The 19,394-nt window shown below is 47.9% G+C and overlaps 3 protein-coding genes across 3 annotated transcripts; 2 read left to right on the top strand and 1 right to left on the bottom strand.

The window, feature by feature from the left end:
• The first annotated feature begins 688 nt into the window (after window positions 1-688).
• LOC113147216 lies at window positions 689-4,302 on the top strand. The gene is made up of 6 exons (XM_026337013.1): window positions 689-781; window positions 1,390-1,575; window positions 2,311-2,421; window positions 2,996-3,359; window positions 3,783-4,000; window positions 4,246-4,302. The coding sequence occupies exons 1-6, from the start codon at window positions 689-691 to the stop codon at window positions 4,300-4,302; spliced, it is 1,029 nt and encodes a 342-aa protein (XP_026192798.1).
• Window positions 4,303-8,306: 4,004 nt separating this feature from the next.
• Window positions 8,307-12,376, top strand: LOC34620462 (calcium/calmodulin-dependent 3',5'-cyclic nucleotide phosphodiesterase 1C; the record flags this gene model as incomplete). The annotated part of the gene is made up of 10 exons (XM_026336994.1): window positions 8,307-8,319; window positions 8,533-8,880; window positions 9,165-9,244; window positions 9,534-9,584; window positions 9,733-9,778; window positions 10,184-10,271; window positions 10,366-10,586; window positions 11,289-11,469; window positions 11,886-12,300; window positions 12,341-12,376. Coding segments are annotated over exons 1-10 (1,479 nt in total), but the record flags the coding sequence as incomplete, so codon positions are not given.
• A 1,014-nt stretch (window positions 12,377-13,390) lies between these two features.
• On the bottom strand, window positions 13,391-16,577 carry LOC34620461 (14-3-3 protein). The gene is made up of 8 exons (XM_026337012.1): window positions 16,418-16,577; window positions 16,169-16,239; window positions 15,340-15,981; window positions 15,017-15,073; window positions 14,455-14,635; window positions 14,199-14,292; window positions 13,987-14,060; window positions 13,391-13,455 (listed from the first exon to the last, which is right to left on the bottom strand). Exons 1-8 carry the CDS (start codon window positions 16,575-16,577, stop codon window positions 13,391-13,393), a joined length of 1,344 nt encoding a protein of 447 aa, XP_026192797.1.
• Between the last annotated feature and the right edge of the window lie 2,817 nt (window positions 16,578-19,394).

Below are 19,394 nucleotides of genomic sequence, written 5' to 3'. Positions count from 1 at the left end.
GTGCGGTTACGCTTCAAGATAAGGCCAGTGCATATTTTTGCGGCAGGAGGCCCTGTGGAGCAGCAGAGCAGCATAACCAAGCACCACCGTCTACTCCGAACAACAGCAACAGCACCAAAAGTGCCAATACAGCCTAAATTTTTCTAGAACTGTTGGCAGCACTAACAGTATCATGAGAACCTTTTTCAGCGGCGAGTAAAGTAGTTTTGCTCACGTCTTCTTTCATTCTATCATTGGTGTCTCTTCTGGGTCAGAATTCGAGCAACGCGAAACGAACGCATTGATCCCTGTCATAATGATGCTGGTACTCTTTGTCTTATCGCTGCCGCTTTGGCGCCGCAAGAACGTTTTCCGAAAAGTCTTTCATCAGAGATTCGAGCACCTTTGGTCTAACCTACAAAAAATTGACCAAGTAAGAACACGCATATAGAGCTGATATTTATTTAGGCAATGCTGTCGACAGTCGTGCTGTTGATGGTGGATAGCTGGGTGAAAGTAGTGGTTTTATTATTGAAAACGCCTAGCAAGACAATACCGGAGGCCGCGGGGGCGTGACCAACCCCATTGACGTTGCTTGTCATGGCATTTCATGCTTGTGTGCAGATCCGTTCGCTGCTTTTTCCATTTCTTTGATTTGTATGTCATCACATGTTCTCAGGTTTTGCAACGTAAACTCGAGAACTTGGTTATGGTCCTGCAATGTGTGACTGAACAACGAATTCTTGGCAGACTGAAGATTATTTGCGGGGCTCAGGCCATCCTTGTTGCGTCAGACGCCCCGGTAAGAGCAAGCGATGGCAAACAATTGTTGCACGTGATGCAGTTTTTAAAGGAAGAACAGAATCTCTGGCTGTACTAGTAACGTTCTTACCAGCACTTTTGGCCATATTACAGTGTTTGTAGCAATGCCAGTGTGTTTTATTGTTCGTCTCCTCCCCCTTAAACGAATATAACCGTGTAATCTAGTCCTAGTACAGTGCATATACAGCATGCCGTAGCCCTAGAACAGTCTGTGTATGTGCATGTGGTGCATCCGCTATACGTGGCTCTATGCAGTTTTGCCCTATTTGCCCACCATTATGCAACGCAGCGGAGTAATTCTAGCACAAAAGTGCTCCTGAGGCAAAGGTCTGTACTGATTTATAATTTTTCTATGTTTTTATTGAGCTTCTGTGCTTGTTATCCAATCTATGTTTTCGGGACTTGTTAAATTACCGGTGCAATGCACTTTACTACCAGAGTGCTTGCACTTTTGCAACTGTTCATGTTTTCTTTCTCGTTTATACGGAATTCAGGCTGGCGAACTTGTAAGCCGGTCATTTCTGTCAGTATTTCCTAGTTTATGTTATTTGTGTGTCCCTTGTTCGTGGCCTTGCAACGAGAGCTCAGCCCGGAATGAAGCAAATGCTGCGGATGATGGAACTCCTCGCTCACCGGGCACTGCATCATGCAAATACTGCAGCGTTGCACGTGCGGCTAGAGCTTCAATCAGCAGCTGAAACCAAGGAAATGGTTAGCATGAGGCAGCTTCTAGACGGATGCCTAGAGGTCTACAAACACGACCTCAGGTCTAGAGGTGAGAAAAAGCAGAGGAATGATGGGGGGGAGAGACGCGAAGGGAAGAAAAAGGATGGATTGACTGTTAATTCATGCAGATCCCCAGATGTGCTGCCAGCAAAGTAACAGTAAAGCAAAGAAGTATTTGGAAACGCATGAGTCCTCATAGAAACCAAAGCACAAACTCCAGCGAACGGACACATAGGGAGAAAAATAAACAAATTCCGCATGCATCTGGCCTATTGGAACAAGCCAACAGTGAAATGTGGTGGAGTAGGTAGTGGAATACTATGGCTAGAGACTACAGTAGAGATCATGTTGTCCTGTGTTCTGCTGCCGCCCAAGTATCTCTGTTGGCTGGCCACTTATCCACTGTCACGTGCTGGTGCTGCCGGTCTGCCACATTTGCAGGCGTTTGTGCGACCTGTGCGTATTCTTCATCATGCCCAACATCAGTCCTTATAGACAAAATGAGGTGAGGTGCAATGCAACCCCAACCGTATCACCGTGAATACGGCTGCCCTGCCTCTTTCGTCAATGCCCACATTCTACCATCTTTCCTTCTAACTCGTCGAAGGTCTGTGAGGTATACTTGTGAAAGTCGATTGTTCAGGCTGCTTGTGGTGAGCACCCAAGTATGTGACGATAAATTGATCAATGCATTGTCCTCTGACTGTGGCTGTAGTGTTTTGCTGTCTGTGCCGCTGCAGGGTGCGCTCTGCTCTTCTCCGTATCTTGGAGTTTTTATGTGTCGAATGCCTTTGCACGGACCTCGAAGTCAAACTTTCTGCGAAAAAGGCAATCAGCAAGACAGCCCCCTTGATGGAACCGACGCGTAACGAGCTGAAGCCGTTCGACATACAGGTTACAACGGGAACGGAAGGGAACAGCTGTTGACCCGCAGACTCCTACAGCAGCATCGTCCCTATTTTCCTCGCATTTGTTGTCCTTTGCGCTGCTACTACTTAACTATTCTTCTGCTTCCGCCTGTTCAGGTCTTGATAAAAGCTCGGCTGGCAGTGCCTGGCAACCAGCCACTTGAGTCTCTGCTCGAGGGAGGAGACCTTCGAGAGCGGCGATGCTTGGGGCATCAGTTGGTGTCGGCAAAAAAAGTAGCAGTAGATCTTAGCGGTGGCATCCGTGTGGCGGAGAACGCGGACGGCACTACCAATTTCGAATTTGACTTTCAGGCTCCCGGAAGATTTGCTGTAAGCAGCAAGATGACGTACATGCCACAGAAAAACAAGGCTGGCCAAGTTAAAATCTGAAGCACTTGTCGTTGCTATCTTGGCTCGATTTCTAAATCGCCAGAGCGCCTACCCGTTAGCGATTGACCGCTTGCATATGAGCAGATGAATATTCCCATGCATCTAAATCCGTTTTCTAGCTTCTCGTAATACGCATCTGTGTTTATACATCATTCGTTTTGTGCGACCAGCCAAGCGACTTTCACCCCAATTTTGATGGTTTAAAGAATGGCCTTGTTTTTTGCATGAACATGAGCCAGCTTTCTTCATATTCCCAGCTGACATCCGTCTGTGAGCTAACCGGGATCAAGGTGCAGAATGTGGCCTCCATCCCAGAGTTAAACGACCAACTAGCCACCAGCAAGCAGATAAGGGTCCTCGCCCTGTTCGTCTACGACAACACAACGCACTTGGCCAACGCCATTCCGTGCTCTGTGCCCTCTATCGGCCGTATTGCTGAGCTTGTCCAAGTTGTCAAGGCCAAGTTTCCAAAACAAAGAGACGGAAAAGACACACCAGTTGACTCAGAGAAAAAGCCACCGATACTCACGGCAGGTCAGGGCCTACTCTACACCATCTACACCCTAGTAGGAATCTGCATATCTAGCACACGAGCTATCGAGTTAGCCCGTTAGCCGCGTGTAGTGGCAAACTGCAGCCTACCTGCCACAGTTGTCCGGATTAGAGAGAGACTATGACTTTCGAGCAAGTTATTACGATGGAGCGGTGCACATAGTCAATGGATAATAGCAAGTACGTAGAAGGCCTCAGAGAGTCCTGAAGTATTCTGTCAAGGGGCTTGGCCAGACGAGCAAACTTTTAATAGCTATGTTGCTTTTCTTCCGTTCTCTTATGCCGTATCGCTAGTGCCACAACTTCGTCGTACCTGTGAGGATGAACCCGACCCTTAACTCTTAGCCACAACTAGTCGCTTTCCATCTCTGCTTTCTCCTTTGTTCGGTGGACGGAATGTTGCAGCAACTGTGGACAGCAAGGCGCCCCGTTCCATGATCGTGATTGAGGAACCATTGACAAGCTCAGATATCGTCTCAATCCTCGCAGTAGGGGCCGGTGCTCTCGATGCAAACCGCAGGCGCAGGGGACGAGGAGGGGCCCTGCAGAGGCTGTCCTACGGGAGGGCCTCATTTTGGGACGCCGTGGTATCTACTGTGAACAAGCCAGACAACAGAGCCAGTGTCAGTAAGGGCACAAGATGCAAGCCCCGAATCTTAAGGCTGTCAGACAGAAGGAGAGAGCTTTAAAAGGCGGAGAAGCGATCATATACCCCTTAGGAGCAAACAGACAGTGAAGCACACAAGGGCTTCCTTTAAAACGACAAAAAATACAAAACTTTTTGCTATTATCGTTGCTGTGGATGGCTTAGAGGCTACTCTTGAGGGTCAGGGTGCAGAATGTATGGTCGGTTGCGTTATTGCAGCAGATGTACTCCTCTATATCCGTGCAGAGCCGAGTGGACAGTTCCGGCAGCAGTCTGTAAGTCTGCAAATACCCCTTAAACAAGAGACAGTTGCGTTGATGGTTCTAAGGCACTTAGGAAGTTGTCCTTCCTCTCTCTTTGGTGTATAATTTCCAGTAAACTTCAGATTGGAGTTTTCTTAACTGTTAATGGCCTGTGCCCGGGCGTTTAGGATTGTGGGCTCGATGGTAAGAGTGCAAATATCTGACAAGTCTGGATGAGAGACTTGTAATCGCAGTAGCCTTGGAATTTGCATGATGAACATACAATGGCATCCATAGTATCTGGTGGTCGGATCTTGCGTGGCACCGCATTCTTCCCATATGTAATGTGGAGTCCCGACTTGATGCGCTCTTTCATACGATCAGAGAACGTTCCGGCACTCGGGATACGGGGCACGAAGGCGACTCTGTAAGACCAAGCAAGGCAGTCCTACTGCTGCCTTCCATGCCTCTCTATATTTGTATCCAGGTCTTTCTCTGTCTCCCCTTGTTCTTCTGTCCCCAAAGGCCTAGATGCATCTGATTCTACTTACCCATTTGCTTGTTTGCCCTCATTGCTCTAGGTGAATTTGCTGCTTGTTTGTCTCTATATAGCAGCACTAAGCTGCGAGCTCTGTGTGAATGGCGTGCACGGCGTACTTTAAGGTGTACGCAATTTGTATTGTAGGGCGTGTAAGAGTGTACCTTTAGTCCCATTAATCTTTGTGTACTTCTTTGCCCATTTACTTGGGTGGAAGGCATATGGAATTGTATGAGGCGTACAAAAGTAAATATAGCACATGCATATTTCGTATATATGCACGTGTATATGTGTATAAAATATCTTCGCGTGAGTGTACTGCTGTGTACGCCTACCTACACAAGTGCACACCTATGACGAAATACATTTATTTGCTCTGGATATGTATGGGTCGCCACACCTGTGTACTTACTTGCATCTAGTATGCCTAAGTTAGTATATGCATGTACGGATGTAAGGACTGATGTAGCAGACACTAAAACACAGCCTTCTGTTTTCATTTCCGTTCAAAAAGTGGAGCCTTTCAAGCATCCGTCACGTGCCGGTGTGGCTTTTAAAGGTTTCTTGCTGACCTGGACCACAGCGCTCTAGTTGTATCACATCCCGCTTTGCATAGTGCTATCATCATATCCTGCAGAAAAAGTCCTGTCTGCTCTGTGCCCCTGTCTGACCCTCAGGGTTACTCCTCCTTTTCATCTTTCAACAGCTCTTCAGGTTCTAAAGGACGCTACGCTGCTACAGCTATTGAATCGTTCAAAGATCCTGTGGCAGCCTTTGTATTCAATAAGAAGCTTAGTCTTCCGGAACACACGAGGCAATACAGCAACTTCGTCATAAAATACTGCAACGAATTTGGATTCGCTACAGACTGTAATGCTATTAAAACGAAAGCCTTCAGCTTAAGCCCTGAGCCCTAAGCGTTAATGCGCTATCCTTGGTAAAAGTGGACGATTCTCTATCTGATACCTCAAACTTTAAAGCATCAAATTGTGTAAAACATGCAGTGCTCCTTGAACTGTACTCATCAGCTATTTAGCCCGGCTAAAAATTTTGCGTCTTAAACAATGAAGCTTAAACACTAGTGCTGAACTTTAAACCATGGCTCTATACTATTCGACATTCATAATTCCTTCTATCAGCGTACAGACAACAGCTACGAAGTATTCCTTTGAAGCCTGACTGAGATGGCTCTTCCTATGGGTGCCTGGGGTACCCAAATTATCCGCAGCTTCGAAGGCAGCCAAAGGCAGCCTTGGGTGGTTACTCTTGCGTAGAAGCCAGGGCTGCTGCTACGGTTGCTTTGAGCCGCTGCTGTGCAGTCTCCTGCCCATGCCTGCAGTGCTAAATCTCTACAAGGAGCTGATTCTCAACAAGAATAAGTACGAAATGCCAAACGAAGAGCAAATGGGATTTCAGGACCTAGTGAAAGGCAGACTATACATCACGGCTGTTTCCCAAACAAACGAATGCAAAGGCTCAAGCCCTCAACAAATGGCGCTTGGTGAGACAGCCAGTGAGCACTTGTAGGGACGCTTTCCGATTTTACACACGCCGCAGGCGAATATGCACCCCAAGGCATAAACAGGGGACCCTCTTCAAATAGCAGATTACGTGGTATGCAACACAGATAGGTATTCTGCACTTGGTTTTTCATGGGGAATGGACGTCTCACCCGACGCAGGGCGTTCACCGGGGTGCGAGTAGGATGTATACAAGCACATGAAGCTTTAGCAGCCCCCGGGGTATTTTCAGCTTCCGTAGCAGCTGCCACCGTGCATTTATGCCCTAAAGATGGTCTAGCTCTAGGTTTCTTTCCATTTGATTCTGTTCCTGGGCCTCTGTAGGTGTTGACGGCTCTGCATATTGTTACAACATCAAGACGCTCTTCCAAATGGTGCAGGATGGCTTTGAAGAAGAGGGAAAACCCCCTGAACCTCCGCAACACCAAATTGCACTCCCCAACCCTGACGAGGTCCTGCTGATAGTCTCCATGACGTTGCCACGGCTTCGTACTGTCTGCTTGCTCGAGCCATTCCGGCTGAGGAACATATTTTCAAGGGCTGATCACAAGCAGTAACCTCAAAGCCGTCGCTGCTGTTGAATCTTTCACTCGTGCGTCTGGTTGGCCCTTTATTACTGCTGAAGAACGTTGTTGCAAAGGCTTTTATGAGCTCATCTGCAGCAACCTGACTATACCTGGAGCATTTCTGCCGCATACAATGTTCCGGCATGCATGCTTTGGGGATTCGCCAGGTTCGTCCGTCAGAAGCACAACCTCATACTAATGTAGGGTCCCATGCTTTATGGAGAATTATAGTATATTAGATATTTTATTCATACCAAACCTCTTGAGTCAAACTGGAGGTAACCCCAAAAGCGCAATTCTTACATAGCATTTGGCGGGAAGCCTAACTAGTCGAGCGTACCCAAGTAGCATCAACAGTATAATGAATAGAAGCGTCCAGGATACTATCAGTATGCCTGGCATCGCAATCGTGTCTGGCGTCACGCCAATATCATGTTCTTTTCCCTTTGGGCAAATACGTGGCTATGTATTTGTGCGTCCATCTGCTGTGCTTGTGGGCAATTCGCAGATTAAACTCTCACCTGGCTTTGACGCCTCTGGCACTTCATCCACACCGCATCAAAGAGTTTAATCGTTCACAAGCATCGGTGGCCCTCGAGTTTCTCTTCAGCTGGGACTTCGACCTCACAGCCCTTCCACGAATCAAAAGCTCGAAGCTAGTAAATAGGCAGACCAGCAACAGGGGGCAGAGGGCAGGGAACATATGAAAGATTTTAACCAGCAGAAGCAGTCAGGGAGGCTCTCTGTTCTTGTGCAGGCAGTCCCTGCACGTTTATGATGGCTAGGCAAAAGCAGAAAACTACACACGAATAATATTGCTTGCCTGCCAGGAAAGATGCAGTTCACAGATTCACAGATGAAGGGCGGGGGCAGCAAACACAGGGCTCTGAAAAACAATGGCTTCCTTTTCGCTTTGGAATCGTTTGCTAGGCGTGTGAGTTGTTCAACTGGGTGGCTCGTCGGGGGGAGTTGGAGGTATCCAAGGAGGTGGCAGACAAATTCATCTTAACGCTACAGGCGAACTATCTCAACAATTCTTTCCACTCCTTTAACCACGCGCTTCATGTTGCACAAGTAATACTTACACGCAGAAAGACTTGCAAAGTGGGAGAGGGATGGGATGGAAGACTGGACAGAGAGAATGGCAGGACGCACGCCAAAAGAGGCGACCTAACGGGATGGCAAGGAGAGGGATGGCAAACTATAATAGGAAAATAAATGACAAGGGCACGAAGCTAGGCTCGGAGAATCTAGGCTAAATGCGTGCAGCACAGGAACAACACAGCCAGCCGAGCAGTCACAAAACTGAACATGACAAAGGCCGTACCCTCTGTTGTTACTTGTTGTTCAGGTCATCACTCTTATATGCAAGGACTACTCCTTCCAGCGATGGTTCTCTTTTTCAGATCAATTTTGGATGGTGATTGCTGGTAGGAGCTCTAGTGTTTAGCATCCAGGGTTTGCTCTTTAAGGCCGTGTACGTGATTCGTGCTGTTTGCGTGATCTTGTGGTTCTTGCCACCTTGCTGTTAATGTACGGTTGGCGGTTCAATGCAGTATCTAGTGTGAAATTCATTTCTAATCCACAGTGGCTTGCCCTTTATGTTTTGAGCGTTAGCATTTGCTGCTTGCGGTTTGTTTTAGCGTTGGGTCACGACGTCGGTCATCCGGGTATCGGGAATTCTTCTCTAATTGCGTCCCGTAACTTATGTGCCATAATGTTCAACGAGCGGGCAGTACTGGAGTCATACCATTCATTTTTATTGATGGAGTTGCTGCGGCATCCTGAAACGGATATACTGGAAGGATTTAGTGCAGAAGTGCAACAGGCGGCGAGGCAGCGGATTGTCAGGGCAATTCTTGCTACTGACCCGGCATTCCACTTTCAGCTGGCAGACGAGCTTGAGGCCCTCAAAGCTGCAAACCCCGAACTGAACGGACCTGCCACACTGCTAGACGAAAGAATAAAGGACGCTTGTCTTATGCGGGCAGGTAAATTAGCTTTGAAGGAGGGGAAATAAAATGGGCGCAAAGCGAGGGCCTGAATGATAGAGGAAATGATAAAAGATCATCATTTTAATGCCTGAGAGGCACGGTATCACAATGGGGGAGGGTAGAGGCGGAGGTGAAGTTGGAGGGCGTTTTCTCTGACAAGCCGGTCAGGATGGGCTGCTTCCATTTACCAAGGTCGTGAGGTTAATTCAAGACGATACCTTTATAGTAGCGCAGTCATCATAATATGTAGGATCAAGAGCATGTGCATACTGTTGCCTCAGCCGATAATGCATGGGTGTTGACTAATTTTCCTCTCCACAGAAAGTGGGGCGAACGGATGGTCCTCGAACTGCACTTCCAGGTATGAAGGCTCTAAATACATCTGTGTATGCACAGCAAATCGACAGATAGTCAAGCAGAGACGGGAAATTAGGAGGGACAGCCTGATGAACGAACTACCATCAGGTGGCTCCCCCCAATAGTAATCCTCAGCGCCTAACTACGGAGAACCAAAATGTCAGAGCGAGTGCACCAAAGACATCATCTAACCCTGAGTAGAATTCGTTGAACTCCTTGTATTGAAATGTGAAACGGGGAATATTAAGACTACATCTGTTTTGCCGCAAAGTCTGTAGCATGTTTTTCTACAGAATACTTTGGACGAGGCCCTCAAAATGCCTCCGAGTGCCCCAAGTGTCATTGTGAGCCATGCCGATGCAAATTTAGTTTGTTCTAAAATCTCACTCGTCGTTGCTGCTGCAGTACACTCATTTTACATGAATGTATTGCTGGTTGGTTCGAGGTTCTTCGGTTGGTGTGCACATGCTTATTATTACTGGCATGTCTCAGCTGCCTCGAGACACTTGCCTCGCCACGACGATGATTCACTTTATCGGTAAGGGGATAAGCGTAGCTTAGAATACAGCTTGGTTATTAGTTAATTTGTTTTGCTGCGTCTGTTGTGTGGGCTGCTATTCATAAAGGTCACTCTGCAAGGCGCCGCCTTCTAAAGTTCACTGCAGTTTTCTACGTCATTTTACCGCTGTGCCTTGTTCTTACCTGCTTACATGCTATTTTTGTATGCCTCCGTGTTCAACTGGCTGGCTCCGCTGCTCTTTCACTCTTTGCTCCTGGTTGCCGCCCTCTGCTTCCACCTGCCTCTTCGCCTCTGTACTTCTGTATTTCCTCATATTCTAGGTCCGCCTCTTTGTCCCTGTTGGCTCCGCCCCTTTCGAGCGGTTCTCCGCTCCGTAGTGTCTTTCTGCTCGTTTTTCTTTCTGTCGCTTTTTCTGATTTACAGACAATGTCTTTGTCCCCTTCTATTCTATCCTTGCCTGGTTCTTCCCCGGGGACTTGGATACGAGGGTATGCGTCATGCAGGCAAACAGGTCAGTCACTAGATACTTGGGCCTCTAGTACATTGTTTATTGTGCTCACTCTAGAATTTATGGATTGTTTGCTGTGGGTCCCATGTCTTTAAAGCGCGACATGGGAAAAAATTCGCCAGGAGAGCTCTAAAATAGAGGGCTCGCACGATGTTGAAGAGTTGAAAGAGATGCGCCTCTCCGGAATTTCGGCCGCATTGAAAGCCTTAGAAGAAGAAATGGAGTACCAGAGTGCAAAGCTGGTAATAGACGAGTCCGCAAGCCCCCAACTCATCAACTGCTACCAGTATGATGAAACGCCTTACAGGATACTGCTTGGTAGGACAGTCTGTGGTGTGCTTTCACTGCATTGGTGAATTTGCCTGTTACCTCTTGATTTGCTTGCACACTAGCTCCAGACAAGGAGCACCGTGTTTTTCGACGCATTTACAGAGTCACTTCATAACATGCTTTCCTTAGTTTATAGCAAAGTGGAGCTTAAGTACCAGCTAATATGCGCGCAAAGCAGTGAACGGAGCAGAAAGCGCAGCAGGGAAGCACAAGGGAAAGAGTGAACGCACAAATGCCTCATGCACATCCCGTTGCACACTCAAGTGACCGCATGATGATTGCGAGTCGATTTATCGTAAAGTCGTAATCTTCTATTCACACCCTTCCTTAAGAGATAATGCAATGCTTATTTTCCCGCCCTCCCGTGGCTTCTACTTTGGTCACTTAGACAGAACCCCACTTCTCCTTGTCCCACCTTTGGCGGTGCATTTTTCTGGCTGTATATGCATCTGCATTGCCATAACCCTTTGATCCATTTTATTTACTCTGTGGTCGCTGTCTGTACCTGCGTGCCTGTATCGCCTTGCTGACGTATGACTCTGTTTATCTACCTTGGTGTTTGTGCAGCTGCATGTTTCCTTGTCCGTGGCCCTGTTCTTTCATTCTTGGTTGCAGTTTGTCTTCCTCTCAAGTCTGCACTTGCTGACCCCGTTACCAACCTTCATGCGGCCATACTTCATTGTGCTACAGATGAGCAGCAGCGTGTGCTAGAGGAGCAGCGTCGTCAACAAGAGGAGCTTGAGCTACAGAAAGAGCTCGCCTTCCAGGCAGCGCGCCGGGAAGAAGAAGAGATGAAGCTCAGGGAGGAGGAAGAGAGGAAGGCGAAGGCAGAAGAGGCAAGGAGAGTCAAAGAACAACAAGAAGCAGAGCAGTCAGTTCATTCAATCATAAAGGCTCTAGACGTCTCGACCAATATAAATAGTCCTAAATTGTGTGTGTACAGATACATTATGGCCGAGCTTAAAACCACACGGCACACAGGACTAGCTAGATCCATGCAGAAAACTGAATCAGGAGAGCGTATTTGGAGACAAAAGGCATAGGCTTTGAGTGATCTTGATTCTTTTCCAGTGTGGGAAAAAAATTAAGCAGCTATGTTATTTTCATTGTGGCGCAAATTTATTGATGTTGTCATTCAAGTCCACCGTTTCATTCGCCCTGCCATTTATAGTTTACCTCTGGTATCTGAAGAACCATGTAGACCATGTTAACGCATTCTGCTAAACTTGAGTCGCTCAGACAGCCAATACAGACAGGCTTTGAATTCCAGCTGTGGACACCTTGCAGACAAAGAAGAGAAGAGCGTCGCCGTCGTCGTGCCGAGATGTCCAGTGACAGTGGCAGTGACAGCTCCGTGGAGACTACCGTGACTGAAGAGCAGCAGGACCATGCAGTAGAGAAGCCACGCCCCAGTATATCCCCTCTTGCGGAAGGATTTCGAAGCATGATTGAAAGAGAGTTGAGTAAAAGCAGAAGGCAGTCACAGGATACAAAAGGAAAAGAAGGAGACGGGAGTCCTCTTGCTCCCACGGAAGGACTAAGCCCGTTACCCAGCAATGTAATCGACGAACTAGAGCCAGATATTGAGCCAGAAGGGCCTCTGGGTTACGAAGCAGATGTTCAGGCTATCGCTGCCCTACTAGCATCCAAAAGAATAGAAGCAGCCGCGGAGGGAAAAGAAGAGGACCCACAAACCAATTGTGTCGAGCACAGTGCGACACTTAGAGAAAACAACGCAGTAGAGCAGCAGCAACAGTCGGAGCACCACCAACAGGAAAAATGGCAACAGGGGCAGGTGCAGAACCAACAGGATACAGCAGCGGTTCATGCAGTTGTGCCATCCCAACTGGAAACAGAAAACCCACCATCACGGCCACCAGCAGCACTCGATGAAATTGCAGCACTACCACTAGTCGAAACTGTAGCAGCGAAGCCAACTGTTGAGGCGCAGGGCCTCCATGTTGCCCAGCCAGCAGACAACGTGGCTGTACCAGCAGAATTAAGGGCACCCACAGAAACCCAGACTGCACCAGCAACAGACTCAGCACCAGAAGGCATGGTTCTGCAAGTAGATGAGTACGGGTTTGTTTACGACGAATATGGATACGCGTACGATGCCCAGGGTATCTGCAGAGGTTACTTTGGAGATGACGGGGCTTTTTACTACTACGATACACAGGCATCAGAAGTAGCGGAAAATGAGCAGCAGCAGCACTTGCAAGATCAGCAGCATTCACAGTAGGGCTGAGGGAGAAGCCTTATGCGCAGCAGCTAGACTAACAGCAGCAACTACTGGAGTGAGAAAAGGGACTGTGCACTGGTATGGCACTAATCTAAAGAAACAGGAAAAAGACTTTACTGCACTCTGCTTGCTTCATTTGATACAATGCGTGAGGCCTCAGAAAAGCTTCTGCTTTAGGTATGACACCGCAATCCGTTTGCCTCGGAGTTCGACTCAGTAACACTGCATACTACAACGCGTTACAGCTGCGTACGAACACGTGCAGTTACAGGTATACATGCTATTTCTAGCTTACTGTGCCATTTTACAACCATCTCGATCCGTATAACCCGCGAAAAAATTTACGAGAATACGCGCAAATGGACGAGGAAAAAGCGAAACAGTGGACAAAAACAACAGGGCACATCTCTTCAGTTATTCGATGGAAGTCACACAAGATGGCTGCTTTCCGTCCCTGTATGCATACGCATTGCCGTTGCCACTAGTGCCTATATTCTTTCAGATTCCTGTATTTGCTTATTTGTGTGGCTCAATAAACGGCTTCACTGCCTCATATGACCGGAGCCGCTGATCCGTCCAAACCCAGAAGGGCCGTCGCGTCGTTCCGACCGAGCTCTACAAACACAATCATGCAAACAAAATAATTTGGGCAGCAAATACCAAGAGAGTTTAAGCTTAACAATATAGCAAGTATAGTATAGAAAAATGAACAGATACACATCAATCAATCAAACAAAACATGAATATGTATGGCCAATCACTATATAAACGCATTCAAGCCAGCAGATTTGAAGGGAGCACCCTGAATACCGTGGAATAAACAAGCGACTAAACTTGCCGAAAGAAGCGGATACACACTAGAAGCGCTAGCAAGCAGTCAGCACCAATAAGCAAAACAATTCTGATGATGAGTCACAAAAGTCGAAACAAGAGCAACATCCAGACAAGCAGCAAAGGCAGTAAAAGTAAAAAAAAGAAATGATGAGGCGTAATTTGGCAAAGAAAACGGCAAGCATAACATAGGATAAAGACAAATGCGCCGGCTGGCGCTCTCTTTACTACAAGTGGCACCCGTCCCTGTTCATGCCTGCCCTATTCACGCTGGTTGTTAATGCAAATAAATTTCCTAGCTGCTGCTTCCCTTACCGCGGCACCAGTTCTCAACATTTCCTCTGATGAGACTCATTATCGTCATTACGCGGCGGCTCTCTTCCCCATCTCTGCATGAAAAAAGTCACAAACGAGAAAAAAGGCTAACAAGCACGGCACAACGCAATAGGGAATCAGCTGAAGCATAGATACATTCACTGAAGTGTTACGGGGATTATCAGCAACAAATCTGAATGCTTGGAAATTACGTGATGTGCACGACATTCGCCACAGCTTCTCGGAATTGATCAGCCAACACGTCTATTGCTTCCTGGATTCCATTCTCCTCGTCATGCAACAGCACTGAAGCGACAACAGCACCAACAGAATCAGATGGTGCACGGCCGACCCACCAGAGCGTTGCTCGTGTACCAGCCTAAACAATAGCGGAGGCACATGCACCGCCCACCACTCCACCACAGCGTTAACAACAGCAGCATAAGGAAAAAGCAAATGATTTTGGACCTGCATAGTTGAGCTTTAGTCCCATTTTTGCACCGAGGAGTGTTTGTTGTTCATCTTTGCCTTCCGCCTTTTGGCCTTCCTTTTGTTCTGCAGGTTTTGCCTCAAAGAGTGCAAGGGCAGTCCGGTAAAACTGAATACTCTGTTTCCTGAGTCGATTTTCCTCCTCTGTGTCGTTTACTACCTGGGAATAGCATATCACGAACGCACAAAAGTCGAAAGGGCAACCAGAGGTACTCCTTCGGCCCTATTCGATACATTGGGAGTTGCATTAGTAGAGGTCGCAGTATAACTGTACAAGCTGTACAACAGAAAATGAAAAGTACGCAGACAACGAAACAATATGTATTGGACATGAAAGAATAAGCAGGAAGCAGGGACACCACGTACACAGCAAGGAATGTAGAGGGAAAGGGGTCGACGCAGACGGTGACAGGAAAAGAGTAGCGCTGGTGGAAAGGCTCTAGAGTGTGCACCCTTGGGAATAGAAGAAAGCATGGGTTTTTAGCAGCAGCTTTTGACTTGCAATTTGCCCGCCTGATGGTACCTATCCGTTGCTGTTTACCTGCGAGGTATACCGCGCAGTGTCAGCGCTGAGTTGCAAGTAAAAAACCTTCGCTTCCTGAATAAATCAGCACAAGAGTATAACAGAAGAAGACGAAAATTCGGATGCATACACCTGTAGCCACCAAGGACTTCTCTCCATCAGCGACATGTAGGTCTCTAGACTTTCAGCGACCATTCGTTGGTGAGGAGGGCTCTCGAGTGTACCACGACATTTTAGATTAGACCACGCTTTTCGACATTTGACGTTAGGAAACTACTGTGATGTAAAGCTAGGAGTAATTGGGGCCAAAGGATACACAAATAGATAGTGCTCATGTTTGCCTTCGAGTCAGTAGCGGGCAAGAGCTTTTCTTCGACAAGTTTCCAGGTGCTTCTCGCCAGGTTTCGGATTTCATCAGCTAGGAGACGAAGAAAGAGGTCAAGTCTCTTGTCGAAATAAGCAGCCATCTGTAGCACAGCCTCTGACGTTGCAGTCTCCACCAGATACTGGGGAACGTGTACACCGGCGCTCAGAGCCGCCGCAGAATCTGGGGCTGGCAAAGGTGGACTGCGAAGTTCCACATTCTGACGATTAGTGCTGGAGGGGTTCTCCTGTGTTTCATTACCAGAATAATCACCCGCTGCTTCTGCTGCTTCCTGGGCGCGCCTCAGTGCAGCAGCAGCAGCGGCGGCGTTGTGCTGGCGCTGTTGCTCCACTTTATGCCTAGACACAAGGTTTCTCGTGGCCCCTACACCCTTGGCGACAGCTACTTCTGCTGCTCGCTTTCCAGCCTCTCTAGGGGACACGCCAGCCATAGTAAGCTCAGCGGCGACACCAGCAGCAGCCAGACACACAGCGGCAGCTGCTGAATTTCCCCGAGCAATTTGCCAAGCAGTGCCAGCAGCAGAGAGCATAGCTCGCATGGCAGAGATCATAGAATGCGCTACGCAGCGGTCGGCTATCAAGCCCTTCACAGTGTTTCCCTGAACACACACATGGCCCCAACACGTCACACAGGCACAGAAAATGCTTCGAGCGCGGGGTTTGGGCCTTCGTAGCTAAGGCTTGGGGATCCAGCTAAACATGTTCAGAGTGTTTTGAACAAGGCGTCTTACAATTTCAGTTTGAAGGCTAGAGAGTGCAGGTACGGGTTTACGACAAAGGGATTACCAGCAATTCACGGTGTTTCGGAGAGAGACTGGGATGCACTCGAATGACCTCCTTAAGCACCTGGTAAACGTCTGCGAAGAAAAAGAGGAAAGTTTGAGCTTTGGATGCATTATTAAGACTTACTCCATGAACCAAAGACTGCGAATCAAAGCATGAGAACCGAGAGCAAGCCAACAATTAGGGAGGCATATGCATAATTGTAGACGACAGTGATCGTGTAAGGGGTACTATTAGAAATAAGGAGTTCACCCTCTTTGGGTCTGCACTGAGCGGTAACCTCAATTTTAGCTTCAGTATCGTAAATTCCCGAGTCGTCTTCCTTTGCGTAGCTGTCAGGCGTTTGCCAGGCAACTATCCGTGGCCTCAGCTGCTGCTGTGAGTCTTGGTGCTGAGGTACTTGAGAATACATCTGCACCCTCTGCTTCTGCTGCAGAAGGCGTGGGATGTCGGCACCCCTGCTCTTAGGGGTCTCGGGGGCCCTCCGCGGGCCCCCAGTTATCGGGTAGGACGCCATAAAATGTTATCCTGCTGCCTGCGTGTCAGCAAGTCACTTTAATGGCTTTTGAGGTGTTACAAAAGTGCTGCTTCTTCTTTCTAATGGCCAACTGGTGCAGAAAGAGCTTCCCTTGATCACATCCGCGGGACATTTGATGTGATGTGTAAAATAGGCTTGAAAACGGAGTAGTTGGCACTCGAAAAAAAACAAGAATAGATTTAAATGCTATGAAATTCAAAGTAAAATGATGTTTATAGTCACACTTCCTCGACTCGGGAATTCACAAACTGACTAGCTAAAGACCACAGTGAACGTTGTGCCCGTTGGTCCTTCCAGTGACCCTTTGTTTTTCGGGTTCCGCATTCCCGATGAATCCCATGGATATAAAATAGCTGAATTCGGACAAATAAATCAGGAGATACCATGTAAAACGCTTTTGGGCTCTAGCATTAGCGCCCTCCCCTCAATTGTTTGCGGATAGGGTTGAGCATGGCCACGCGTGTACGTGCGACCTGCCCCCTTTCCTGATTCTGTTTCGGGCTGTTTTCGTGCAAAAGATGCTTTATCTAGTTGCCGATCGAGCATCTGGAAACAGAAACGAACAACACACCTCATTCACCACCTCAACACCTCCAGCGGTAAGTGCATCGAGACCGCATTACGTCTGAGGAAAAGGAGTCATTGCTTTTACTTTGAGCACACTGGATAGAAGCCTTCAGGATTAGGAAAATCGGAAGAGACCAAGCGGGAGACAGAATGCTGGTCTTTCCATCGTTTATTGAATCGATACACAGATTGCACTGCACACTAGAGACATTAAACATGAAATAGTGCCTTCCCACGGCCTGTGGTGCTGCTCTTCGTATGGCCATTATCGAAACCCATTCTGTTTTTTACTGCTGCGAGAATTCTTGTGTGTGTACGTATTCGCGCTGAGCGTATCCCTGGTGTGGTACCTTGCACGTTGGATGTTTCCTTCTGTGGCCTCATCAGCTTTGTTGAAGGACCTTGGCAAGCATCTTCTCTTTGACTCAGTCATGGCAGGCACAAATATATCAGCTATCGATTTTGCCCTTTCCAATCGAACTGCTTGCTTGCACCTATGAACGACCCGAACGACCCAGCTGATCTCATGAACGCCCGAGGAAAAGGTGGGCTTCTTCCTCCGCAATGTGGTTATATCCTTAGTAACGGATGGCTAGCTGCAGCTGGGCTAGCTGGTGCATGCGGTACTGCCGCCGTTGGAATGGCTGCATATCATCATCACGAGCGAGCAAACAGGGGGACGCAAGTCGAGCTAATCCACAGACAAGAGAGGCACGGGCAAAGACGGCAGCCTGAAGAATTCGACACAGCTAATCCTCGTGGTCGTGGTGCGAATCGAGTTCCAAGGCACCACGGTGCCCAAGGACACACGATGGAGGACAAATACCCTCAAACCCTGCAGTTCAGGGAGAAAGAAGACCTTTTCAATCAGTCGCTAGTGTCGGCAGACGGTGTAACGTTGTGGCAAAGCCGCTATTCCAAGAATATTGGCAACACGTCAAGGACTACCCCGTGAAACCAGGGAACCTCTCGTCGTGAGAAGGGAATGAGAATTTTGGGAAAGAATCCGCATCACAACAGCCCCGTAAGGAGGGAGGGCATGCGTTTCCTGTCTCAGAGCTTGGCCCCATACAGCAGTGTGTGGGCACGCCAAGCAACCAATAATCTAAATGTGGTCATACGGGCAAGCACACACTTGAAGTGTAAATAGAACTATTCCTCTCCCTAAAGGGCTTGTTCGGCCGATTAAATAGATTCGGCTGCATCATTACTTTTCCCAGACCTCACTCTCATCCAACTAGCCGAATAATAAAAATTGTGACTTAATGCACAACCCAGTACGCAACGTCAGCCAATACAACGTCCGTATACCTACTGATGCCACCCGATGTACCGTCCATTGCGTGTTTTACATATCGCTTTCCCCCCTATTTCCCACAAACTTGTTTGTATCTTCGCTTGTCAGCATTTGGTTCTTTTGTTGTGTACTCGCTTCTCCACATACTAGTAAACGTCGTTTTGTGTTCTTAGCAATCACCTTTGCTGTAACCCTGCCCATATGCATCTGGATGTACAACTACTGCAGCCCAGCTGCGAGCTTATGGTCTGCACATAGGCACCCTTGCGCTTAAATGAACCGTTGTGTTTTACTTCGAACTTTAAGTAGACAGAGACTGAAGTTAGGAAGCTACTACCACCAGCAAATGACTGAGTACCTTCTACATGAAACGTTGGGCTTATAAAGTCTGTATTTCTGTGAACCCTTGCTGAGTCAAATGTCCGTAAAAACAACATTTTCCCATGTACAACATGAGAAGGATGTGTAGACGCGTGTCCTGCCCATCAGGTCATTTTCAAGCCCCTTCCTACTTCGGGTGCTCAGGACTCAATCTACTGTGCTGGTTGGTAGAGCGACGCCTGGTCGTCAATCCGTCTCTCTTGAATCTACATGAGCAGAGACGAGGGAAACAAGAGCGATGCAAAACTGCATCCCCGAGACCACCCATACAGCAAATGTCCAGAGAAACAAAGGAATTCTTGTGTTATCCTCTTCTTTCCAAATTAATGGCTTGAGCTCCTTTACTTGGACACCAGGAATGAGCCGGATCCAGCCAAATGTCAAATTAAGACGCGCGCAACTCCTGTTCCCCCCCTCACGGAGCCTTGTCGTGCCTGTTCTCGTTA

Source organism: Cyclospora cayetanensis, unplaced genomic scaffold, assembly GCF_002999335.1.
Source record: "Cyclospora cayetanensis isolate NF1_C8 unplaced genomic scaffold, CcayRef3 CcayRef3_contig_16, whole genome shotgun sequence".
NCBI lineage: Eukaryota > Apicomplexa > Conoidasida > Eucoccidiorida > Eimeriidae > Cyclospora > Cyclospora cayetanensis.
Note: the sequence above shows the minus strand (reverse complement) of the source record. Positions and strands in the feature narration are given on the sequence as shown.